The sequence below is a fragment of the Salmo trutta genome, chromosome 5, assembly GCF_901001165.1.
Source record: "Salmo trutta chromosome 5, fSalTru1.1, whole genome shotgun sequence".
In the NCBI taxonomy this organism is placed as follows: domain Eukaryota; kingdom Metazoa; phylum Chordata; class Actinopteri; order Salmoniformes; family Salmonidae; genus Salmo; species Salmo trutta.
The window spans coordinates 12,793,603-12,805,941 of record NC_042961.1 but is presented as its reverse complement, the minus strand read 5'-3'; the positions used below and the strand labels follow the sequence as shown (position 1 = coordinate 12,805,941).

The following is a 12,339-nucleotide window of genomic DNA, read 5'->3' as shown; positions in this document are numbered from 1 at the left end:
TCACTATGCTTTCAACCATCTAAAAGCACAACCAAATTCCAGAGGAAAAACAACATATGATTTTGGGTTTAGTTGTCATCTAAACGTGTTATCTGCACTTTCAACTATATAAAAAAAAGGTTAAACGGGAATACAATGTCAGATATTTTGTATTTATACAACAACTTAATGTGTTATCACTGTACTTCATCAAATAGCAGAGCCAAATGACCTGGATTGTAGTTGAGATTACATTAAAGTACATAGTATAAGTGATAAATGCAGTTCAAGATTCTGCACAGATTATTATAGCAATTGTGAAGATCTCCACAGACCTGAAACCCTTGCATGCTATCTTGAACTTCCACGCTTTCTATGATTACATAAGAAGGCAAGTATAGTTACAGGAGGCTAACTTCAAAATGTGGCCATGGATGTGTTACTAATTTTAAGGTTGAATAAATACTGGTGCATTAGTTTGTAAGATAGCCTTATCTTTAGGCTATTTCCAGTATTACAAAAAGATTATTGAAATATGTTTGGTTGACAACGCAGAATAATTTCATCTGAGCCACTGGATTAATTAATGGGGGCCGCAGGTAGCCTAGCGGTTAAGAGCGTTGGGCCAGAACAGAAAAGTCACAGGTTTTAATCCCCGAGCCGACAAGGTGAAAAATCTGCCGATGTGCCCTTGAGCAAAGCACTTAACCCTAATTGCTCCTGTAAGTCACTCTGGATAAGAGTGTCTGATAAATGATTAAAATGTAAATGTTAATCCTTTTCTTTAACTTTTATTTTTGGTTTAGTTGGAGACATGAATCAAACATATCATTTGTTAACTTGTCGACAAGTTAATAGGCAATTGACTGTATTGCTAAAGTGATATTGAATTGTATTTGGTTGTCAACAAATTCCAGTATGTCTACAAATTATGTTGTATTCATGTCTCCATCTCAACCAAGAATCAAAGTTAATACGATTAACTCAGTGACACAGATGAAACAATCCAAGCAGAAGGTACATTTCCTTCAAATATTGATATTTGGTTGCGTTGACAACCAAACACAATTCAATATCCAGTTTGTCTACAAATTAATAATTGATATGTTGGATTCACGTCTCCATCTCAACCAAAAATCAAATTTAAAGAATAGGACTACATCTAATCTAATCAAACTTTAAATGCACTTTATAAAGTTTGATTTGATTGAAGTCCTATGCTTTAACTTTCATTTTTGGTTGAGATGGAGACGTGAATGCAACGTATTAATTATTAACTTGAAGATTCCATTTGAAGTCAACCATCCATTTGAAATCAACCAAAACTTGAAACCCTAGGCTTATATGTATTGTCTATTTTTAGTTGAACCCTGGGTTGAATTGAAACAATATCTGTTGATGACTTTGCAAATGCTATATAGACATAAATAGTATTATTGATGATATACACTACATTACCAAAAGTATGTGGACACCTTTTCGTCAAACATCTCATTCCAAAATCATGGCCAATAATATGTAGTTTGTCCCCCCTTTGCTGCTATAACAGCCTCCGATCTTCTGGGAAGGCTTTCCGCTAGATGTTGGAACATTGCTGTTAGGACTTGCTTCCATTCAGCCACAAGAGCATTAGTGAGGTCGGGGACTGATGTTGGGCGATTAGGCCTGCCTCGCAATTGGCATTCCAATACATCCCAAAGGTGTTCAATGGGGATGAGGTCAGAACTCTGTGCAGACCAGTCAAGTTCTTCCACACTGATCTCAACAACCCATTTCTGTATGGACCTCACTTTGTGCACGGGGGCATTGTCATGCTGAAACAGGAAAGGGCCTTCCCCAAACTGTTGCCACAAAGTTGAAAGCACAGAATAGTCTAGAATGCCATTATGTTAAGATTTTCCTTCACTGGAAATAAGGGTCCTAGCGCAAACCATGAAAAACAGCCCCAGACCATTATCCCTCCTCCACCAAACTTTACAGCTGGCACTATGCATTCAGACAGGTAGCATTCTCCTGGCATCCGCCAAACCCAGATTCGTTCTTTGGACTGTCAGATGGTAGAGCATGATTCATCACTCCAGAGGATACGTTTCCACTGTTCCAGAGTCCAATCGTGGCAAGCTTTACACCACTCCAGCCGACACTTGGCATTGCGCATGGTGATCTTAGCCTTGTGTCCAGATGCTCAGCCATGGAAACCCATTTCATGAAGCTCCCGACGAACAATTATTGTGCTGACCCTGAAGTTGCTTCCAGAGGCAGTTTGGAAATTTGTCAAACTGACTTGTTGGAAAGGTGGCATCCTATGACGGTGCCACGTTGAAAATTTTTCAGTCAGGCCATTCTACTGCCAATGTTTGTCTATGGAGATCGCATGGCTGTGCGCTCGACTTTATACACCTGTCAGCAACTTTGTGGCTGAAATAGCCAAATCCTCTAATTTGAAGTGATTTCCACATACTTTTGTATATGTATTTGCTCTGTTAAACCTACCCTTTGGAATGACTTTGATAGTAACAGTGAATATATTTAGTTATTAAGAGGTCTCTTAATAATCATTCTCACAATAGCACATTGGTAGTAGTCAGTGACAAATATAAAAGCTAAGCAGGGCTTGGTTAAAACCCTGGATGGGAGAACAAATGAATAGCTGTAGATCAACTCTCCATGAATCTTGTTCTGGAGGCAGCTCTGCAGAGTGGTCACTAGCTGGCACAGTAATAAAATCTGATTCTAACCTTAACCACAATGCTAACCCTAATGCCTAACCTTAAATTAAGACCAAAAAGCAAATGTTTGTTTTCATGAATTTTGACAATATAGCCTTAGCAGCTGGCCTATCTAAGAAGAAATCACTCAGTTCTGCCTCCAGAACAAGACTCATGATAATAAATGTCAACCTGCATCCCATACAGTAGTGCAGCATGGTATGTGGATCTACTTACAGTTTTGGAACTGCACAAAGTCAGGGCTCTATAGTGCAACCATTTTTTGTATTTTACCTCCTTTTTCTCCCCAATTTCAATCTTGTCTCATCACTGCAACGGGCTCGGGAGGCGAAGGTCAAGTCATACGTCCTCCGAAACATGACCCATCTAACCTCGCTTCTTAACACCCGCCCACTTAACCCGGAAGGCAGCTGCACCAATGTGTCAGAGGAAACACTGTTCAACTGATGAACGAGGTCAGCCTGCAGGGGCCCGGCCTGCCACAAGGAATCAGTAGAGCGCGATCAGCCAAGTAAAGCTCCCCCAGCCAAACCCTCCCCTAACCCAGACGATGCTAAGCCAATTGTGCGCCGCCCTATGGGACTCCCGATCACAGCCGGTTTGATACAGCCCGGGATTGAACCCTGCGTCGATAGTGACGCTCCTAGCACTGTGATGCAGTGCTTTAGACCGCTGAGCCACTCAGGAGGCCCCCAGTGTGACCATTTGACTCGTATATGTGCCTAAATATATATCTGTGAGACCTAGAATTTCTATTTAGTAGCACCCGTGCGCCCAGAAAAATTAAGGATTCTAGCTTTAACTAAAATATTTGTGTGTGCCTACATTTTTCCCTTTAGGCGCACAGTGCTCCTGGTGTGTCAGTTGAGGGATTTGTAACACTTCCTGTGACCAATGTCAGAGCAAATCAACTGACACCATACAAATGTTTCCCTGAGTTTTTGGGGCCACAAAGCCAGATTGATGATCAGACATCCAGGGAACCAAAGCCTACCATCCACACGCACACACAGGAGTGGCCTCGGTTTCTGCAGACACTGCACTAATAAAGTTATCAAAACAATCATAAAATTATATAATGTACATAACTGAAGTCCTCAAATGGAATCATAAATTATTATTTATTTATATATTTTTTTACTCTGTATTGTTGGGAACGGCTCGTAAGCAAGCATTTCACGGTAGAGTCTACACCTGTTATATTCGGCGCATGTGACAAATACAATTTGATTTGATTTCACTTCTAGACGTCAGCTGATTCTAGTAATATATGTTGTGGCTGTTGAACAAGTTGAGGATAATAAATTACTTGGCGTTACCTTGATTGTAAACTGTCATGGTCAAAAATGTATATATTCAATGGTTGTAAAGGCGGGGAGAGGTCTGTCCATAATAAAGAGATGCTCAAATGAACAGCAAACCTGGTTTCAAAAACAGATAAAGAAACATCTCACAGCACAACGGCTCTCCCCTATTTGACCTAGACAGTTTGTGTGTACGTATTGATATGTAGGCTACATGTGCCTTTTTATTTTTTTTATTTTATTGATGTAGTTCTGTCTATTAATATTCTGTATTATGTCATGTTTCATGCTTTGTGTGGACCCCAGGAAGAGTAGCTGAAGCTTTTGCAACAGCTAATAGGGATCCTAATAAAATACCAATTACCAAACTTCATAAAAGGATGATAAAAATATATAAATGCTTCGTAGTGTGCATTGAGGTAAGGTCAAAGTTCAGAAATGCTTGTTTACAGTTATTGCTAATAACAATGTTTTACATTCAGTTGACAAGTACATGATGTAAGCAGAGAACGTATATGTTCTAAGAGGTGTGACACAGCTTGTAAAGATGTGTGACTGAATTATCCAGAACAATGAACAGAGAATGTGGCATGATTGTTCCATATATTACTGCATAAGTGCACATACCTGGCATGGCCATTTAGAAAGGAATGTTGTACATCCTGGGTACACTGTATGTTTACCTTGTGTAGACATTCTCAACATATAACCACTTTTGTTGTTGCTTTACACTTTCATATTATTCCATCTCTCGAATGGCTCTCATATGGGCTCTTTCAGAGACGTCCAGGTGATACTATGCAGGGGACTGTACCTGTTCAGGTTAGATGGCGTCCATGCCTTTCTGGGTGTGTTGGTAGTAAGACTTCCTGTCTCTGACGTGGTGCTGTCTCCGTCAAACCTTCCCACACTGTTACTCTCCTCTGACCGAGAGGTGCTGGGAGGACCCCCCAGTCTCTCCTGCAGCCGGGACTATAATGACACATTACTCCCTGAAATGTCCTCTTACCGTACATGACACAGCACTATACGATGCTTGATTACTATGCTATCAAACATAATATTGGAGATGTTTGGTTTGTTCTGTATAACCACCAAAGGCATGTGACTTATTTGGGGAATTTCCAACCAATACTTACCCCACACCAGCGTGTGGCCAGTGTTTATGTTAATGTCAGCTCTAATGGTATAGTTTCCATCAGGAGTGTGACACTAAAGACTTGGGGCGAGCAGAATAAACAACCTCTGCATTATCAAGACAGTTGCTTTTTTTACCTTTATTTAACTAGGCAAGTCAGTAAAGAACACATTTTTATTTTCAATGATGGCCTAGGAACAGTGGGTTAACTGCCTTGTTCAGGGGTAGAACGACAGATTTTTACCTTGTCAGCTCAGGGATTCAATCTTGCAACCTTTTGGTTACTAGTCCAACACTCTAATCACTAGGCTACCTGCTGCCCCTTTGTGAGTTGCATAGCCATTGTTATGTAAATGGCAGCTGAAAAGTACCAGTGGTCTGGCCTTGGCCCTAAGTCAGAGCAGGTCCACTGAGGCCATGGCCCTGTGAGACACTGGAGCTGGGCCGTGGAGGTGGAAACACAAAAGGCTGAGCCTTTATGGTAAAACACTGGGGTAAGTTTCAGGTGGAAATATGCCATAATACTGTATGATATTATCTATTGTTGCAAAGTGAACAGAGTTCACTGGGGTGGGATGATGCATAATGAAACCCATCACCTGTCTTCACAGGGGTCAGGGGAAGCAGGATATCCTGTCATTTCTTAAAGATAACAGCATTTGAAGGGTTAAGTTCAGAGTCAGGGCTATTGTTAATTTAGTGAAAACATTATGAACCTCTGTAAGCCTATCCTCAGACAGTACAAATCACTGTGGAGAAAGGAATTCATTATCATGTCTCACCTCAAAATGGGACAGGGCTGCGAGGGGTGGGGGTGGTGATGGGGTGTCCTGGCTAGGAGGGGTGTGTGGAAGGTCCAGGGGACAGATAAAGACAACCGATTGATGTCTCAGGAGGTGGAGCAACAGAGCATTACACACACTCTGCTCTTCCAGCATCCTAGGCCCTGATGGAACACTGTACAGAGAGAGGGAGACCAAACGTCAATGAAAATGTGTTCAGTAAAATGCTGTGCTTATCAGAGGAGATGAAGACCTCGTTTTTACAGCGATTGTATGCCATTTACAACTATTTCATTCACACCATTAGTGTAAAATGAGATTTGCTTCTCCATTCAATTCAATGTCAATACTAAAAACCAGAGCCGGCCATATTTGGTTGGGGGCCCCCCCACCTCACAGGCAAAACATTTGATTGGCCCCCCTCTTGACGGTGGAGATTTAAAAAAATATGTTTTAATGTACATTTCTTGCAATTCTTCACATTTTGCCATGGGGAGTAGAGAAAATGTTGCCGCTTTAAAGCAAACTTTCTGCAATTCTACACATTTTGACATGGTGCAGAGAGAAAACATTTTTTTTACAGCACATTTCATGCAATTCTACCAATTTTGCAGTGTGGTGGAGAGAAATGTGTGCAGTTTTAAAGCTACTTTCCTGTAGTTCTACACATTTGCCAAGATGTATGCCATGTTAATGATATCTGAGTGAGAGTCACTAACAAAATCAATGGGGCCCCTGCATGCCCGGTCGGTATTCTGCCATTACTACACAGAACAAAAATATAAACGCAAAGTGTTGGTCCCATGTTTCATGAGATGAAAGATCCCAGAAATGTTCCATATGCACAAAAACAGCATTTCTCTCAAATTTTGTGACGTTGGGGTTACGAAATAGGCAGGCATAAGCTACGGACAACGAACACAATTGCATTTTATCGATGGCAATTTTAATGCAGAGATACCGTGATGAGATCCTGAGGCCCATTGTCGTGCCATTCATCCGCTGCCATCACCTCATGTTTCAGCATGATAATGCATGGCCCCATGTCGCAAGGATCTGTTTACAATTCCTGGAAGCTGAAAATGTCCCAATTCTTCCATGGCCTGCAAACTCACCAGACATGTCATCCATTGAGCATGTTTGGGATGCTCTGCATCAATGTGTACGACAGCATGTTCCAGTTCCCGCCAATATCAAACAACTTTGTACAGCCATTGAAGAGAAGTGGGACACCATTCCACAGGCCACAATCAACAGCCTGATGAACTCTATGCGAAGGAGTTTTGTTGCGCTGCATGAGGCACCAGATACTAACTGGTTTTCTGACCTACACCCCTACCTTTTCTTTTAAAGGTATCTGTGACCATGGCTAATTGAGTGACTGTCAGTGACTGACATAACAAGATAAAACTGCTGATGCGCAACACATTTTCAAATTGCACCTTGTGTATTCTACTATTCTAACTCTCAACAGTAAATGAGGGCCACTAATGTGGTTTATGCCTGGAGCCAGCCCTGCTGAAAACTTCATAACTGGAAACAACACATAGGTAAGCGTCATGTGAATCTACTTAAGGGTTCCCCCTAGTGAAATTCAACATGTAATGCAGTTTGCCATGGAACGTAAAATAGTGTTGAGTACTTGTTGGGTAAAACTACGTGGAAAATGAAAATCAACACATTTCAGACTAAGAAATTCTAAAAGCAATGTGGATTATCTTGTAAAGCCAAATATCTTTTAACAAGGATTACTGAACACTTGACCCGGTTCCAAAGTTTTCACCGTGAGCTTTCAATTCCAAAAAACAAATCCTTTCAACAGCCTCCACTTGTCCTACATTTTAGAGATCTGATTAGCTCATCCAACCTTTCCAGAAGGAAGGAACTTGAATGCCGGGCAGGAACATTCCAGCAGCATACCCCCCTGCTGGCTTGCCTCTGAAGCTAAGCAGGGTCAGTCCTTGGATGGGAGACCAGACGTTGCTAGAAGTGGTGTTAGAAGGTCAGTATGGAGCTCTCTTCCCTCTAATCTTAAAATAAATGCCCAAGGGCAGTGATGGAGACATAATCTAATTCCTAACTCTCCAGCGGATGTGTGGTGAGTGTTCTAGTGCAGATTGGTTGCTATGCGTAACCCAAGTGGGTGCTACACATTGCTGTTGTATGTGGTAAGCTTCCCTATACTATTAAACTGCTTTGGGTGTCTAGAAAAGTGCTACAGTGCTTTCAGAAAGTATTCATACCCCTTGACTTATTCCATGTTGTGTTACAGCCTGAATTCAAAATGGATTAAATATATTTTTTTCTACACACAAAAAACAATAATGACAAAGGGAAAACATGTTTCTAGATTTTGTTAGCAAATTTATATAAAATTAAATACAGAAATATCTCATTATATAAGAATGCAATACCTTGTAGAAATACTTTTGGCATTGGTTACAGATGTGTCTTTCTGGGTAAATCTCTAAGAGCTTTGCACACCTGGATTGTACAATATTTGCACATTATTATTAAAAAAGCTTAGTCAAACTGGTTGTTTATCATTGCTAGACAACCATTTTTCAGGTCTTGCCATAGATTTTCAAGTAGATTTAAGTCAAAACAGTAACTCGGCCACTCGGGAATATTCACGGTCTTCTTGGAAAGCAACTCCAGTGTAGATTTGTCCTTGTGTTTTAGGTTATTGTCCTGCTGAAAGGTGAATTAATCTCCCAGCGTCTGGTGGCAAACAGACTGAACCAGGTTTTCCTCAAGGATTATGCCATTCCGTTTATTTTTTATCCTGAAAAACTCCTCGGTTCTTAACGATTAAAAGCATACCCATAACACAATGCAGCCAGCACTATGCTTGAAAAAATGGAGAGTGGTACTCAGTAATGTGTTGTAATGAATTTGCCCCCTAACGTAACACTCAGAACAAAAATGTAGTTGCTTTGCCACATTTTTTGCAGTATTACTTTAGGTGCATGTTTTAGAATATTTTTATTCTGTACAGGCTTCCTTCTTTTCACTCTGTCAATTAGGTTAGTATTGTGGAGTAACTACGATGATGTATATCCATCCTGAGTTTTCTCCTCTCACAGCCATTAAACTCTGTAACTTTTTTAAAGTCACCAATGGCCTCATGGTGAAATCCCTGAGCGGTTTCCTTCCTCTCCAGCAACTGAGTTAGGAAGGATGCCTGTATCTTTGCAGTGACTGGGTGTATTGATACTCCATCCAAAGTGAAATTAATAACTTCACCTTGCTCAAAGGGAACTTAAATGTCTGCTTTTTTATTTTTTACCCATCTACCAATAGGTGCCCTTCTTCGCGAGGCATTGGAAAACCTCCCTGGTCTTTGTAGTTGAATCTGTGTTTGAAATTCACTGCTCGACTGAGGGACCTTACAGATAATTGTATGTGTGGGGTACAGAGATGAGGTAGTCATTCAAAAATCATGTTAAACACTTATTGTGTCCATGCAACTTATTATGTGACTTGTCAAGCAAATGTTTACTCCTGAACTTATTTAGACTTGCCATAACAAAGGGGTTGAATATTTGTTGACTCAAGACATTTGTTTTTCCTTGTTCATTTGTAAAAATGTAGAAATTGTGTATAAGCCAGTGACAAAAAATCCCAATTTAATCTATTTTAAATTCAGGCTTTAACACAACAAAATGTGGAAAAAGTCAAGGGGGTGTGAATACTTTCTGAAGGCACTGTATATACAGTAAGTCCAATCAATCAATTTACCTGGAAACATTCTCTTTTTACATCTTTTTGTTTTTCTTAGAATGTTTTTGCTGTTACCATCTGTTTGTATCTTTTTTGGGGAGCTCAGGTCCAGCAGAACCGTAGGGGGGAGTAGGTTATGTTGAGCCAAAGGGTTAGTTGAGCCACACCTTGTTTCTAGGAAACCATCCACAAAATGAATCATGTGATCAAAGATTTACGAAGAGGTCCTCATTTCATGGTGTCTGTGAAGGAAGAAACCACATGGAAAAAGTGATAAGCAAGTTAGATCCAAAAAACTGATTTTCAAAGTGAAATTAATTTATTGTTATAGGTTTCATGATGCTTGTATCTAAACCAAAGTAAATTGTTTTAAGATTGTTTTATACATCAGTTGGGGTCTCTATAGGATACAATATGAGGTTCTAAACCTAGCATGAAAGTGCATCCTTGTAGCTGTGTGGGCTAATATAGTCAAAATATCTGCATTAGAGTAAGTTGAGCCAATGGCCTATACAAATGATGATGACATTTTGTCAGTTTTATGCCTAGTATTTTTGCAATGTGTCATACATATGAACTCAAGTGCATTTTTATTGTTACAAGAGCAGACATCATCATGCCCCATGTATACAAATGTAAAACAAGCAGGGGTCTAGCCTTCCTTGAGGTTCTTGAGAGAGCAGCCAAGGAAGTGAGAGAAGGGAAGAAGTCCATTGGAGCGGCAGCAAGGATGAATAAATAGACTGAATGACACTGATATGTACATTGACAAAAAAAACAACAACATGGACCTGTGTGAAAGAGAGGCTACAATAGAGTAGCAGAGGAACACAAGGTCTTATCTGAAGACACGGAGTCTGAGCTTGCTAAACATATAAACAACTTCAAGGACCAGTTTCATGGGCTTAGTATCCTCAAATGCAGAGAACTTTCCGACAAATTGGCACATCCCTGTCCCTGACAACTGGTCAAGAAGGGCAAGTAAAGTGATATTGAACAGAGAGATCTATATCTGAATGTAGGCAAACATTTAAGAGATACAAGATACCAAATTCCATTAAACATTAACCTACAAGCACCATCACTCACTGTCACAGGACACCATCACCCACTTACCCCAAGGCGGCTCAACTATCCTGTCCCTGTGCTCAACTTACCTCATACCCGGGTAAGTTGTTCCAAGAGACCACTTTTTTTGGACAAGCTATGTTTTCTAAACTTTTATGTTTACATTAATTCTGATTATCTCAACATCTTGAAATATATACAGATATCTTTGTTAGAAGAATACTATATTTCCCTTGACGTAGAGATGTAAAAAAATTGCTAAACTTACCCCACTCTCCCTACTGTATGGCACAACTTTAGAATAAACGGAGGAAAGAGAATGTGAAACATTGGGGTGTATAGAGTTTGTTTGTGCGAGGCCGAAGCAGGTACAGATCATGACTTTAATGTCATGCCAGTTACATAACAGATGTATAAGCAACAAAAGACGCATGTTGTGTGAGCGCAAAGGGGGTGGTACCAGCCCTTTTGAAAGGGCCAGATTACAGCGTGATAGTTAAAGAGGAGGTAAGCCAAGAACATGAGGTACAAGCACATGTGCCAAGTATGGGGGACAAGAGGGTTTTTAAACCCTGAGTGTGTGACTGGAAAATGTGAAAGTATGGGGGGGTGAAGTGGTGGGCCGCTAAATGGGAATACCCTTGTGACAGCTGCTGCTGCTTTTCTTTCTATCTTTCTCCTTCTCTCTCTCTCTCTTTTCTGCCTTTTCTTACCAGTCTTGCCCTGGCGGGCTGACAGCGCAGGACGTCCGGACCGGGACTTCATACTCCTCCTATCCCCTTCCTACATCAATCTGTTGTCATTTTCTCTTGCATCCCAAAATGTACAACAAACTCTGCAGGCCAGACACTTCACTCTTATTTCCAGTACTCAGACAGATGTAGGAGAGGAGGGAGAGGAGAGTGGGGGGATAGGGGGGTGCTGACTGCCATAACAGTTGCAGCCAAATACTGTATATTGGCATCATTGCACTTGTCTTAAACAATTCTCTGTTTCTTCTAAAATAATTGGAAATTGAACACGTTGTTATTGGATTGTCAACATTGCAGAACCTATTTTTTTTCCGGGGGGGGGGGGGGGGGGGGGGCTTAAGTTTACAATGTTAATGAGGAAAATTCTAACAAATGGCAATGACAAAATTATTGCCACCCTGGAGCTAATACTTAGTTAAACAGCCTTTGGCAATGATAAAAAATACATGTAAAAAAATGTGCTTGCTGCACCTTTCTACTGGCAGTTTGGCCAACTCTTCAGATGTAAACTGCTTAAATTCTTCAATGTTGTCTGGTGCCTTCCACCAACTACTGTTTCCAGATTTCGTCATAGGTTTTTGATGGGATCTGGACTCATCAATCTGTTATTGAACCTCTCCTATGTTTGATTGTAGGGAGGGTGTTATTTTGATTGAATGTTTAATTTGGTCATCTGTAAACTTATCACTGATCTGTACTGCCAAAAAGTGCAAATTTTGTTTAATTGGTCCACAGAAAATTTCCCCAGGATTTAATGCTTGTTTAGGTGGGTTTTTGCTTATTGTGTCTCAGCAGTGGGGTTGTCCTATGTTTACCAATGACCAAATTAAGCATTCAAAGAAAAGAACAATCAAACACGGGGGA

The 12,339-nt window shown here is 40.5% G+C and overlaps 1 protein-coding gene across 3 annotated transcripts in view; it reads right to left on the bottom strand.

The window, feature by feature from the left end:
* LOC115193680 (protein FAM13B) overlaps window positions 1-12,339 on the bottom strand; it is a 57,993-nt gene that overhangs the window by 39,656 nt on the left and 5,998 nt on the right. For 2 of the 3 annotated variants that reach the window (XM_029752570.1, XM_029752571.1), the window contains exons 5-6: window positions 5,933-6,107; window positions 4,827-4,984 (exon numbers count right to left, since the gene is read on the bottom strand). In XM_029752570.1, coding sequence (XP_029608430.1) covers window positions 4,827-4,984; window positions 5,933-6,107 — 333 coding nt within the window. Of the gene's footprint in view, window positions 1-4,826; window positions 4,985-5,932; window positions 6,108-9,730; window positions 10,052-12,339 lie in introns of those variants that run through there. The other variant, XM_029752572.1, reaches the window with a different exon arrangement.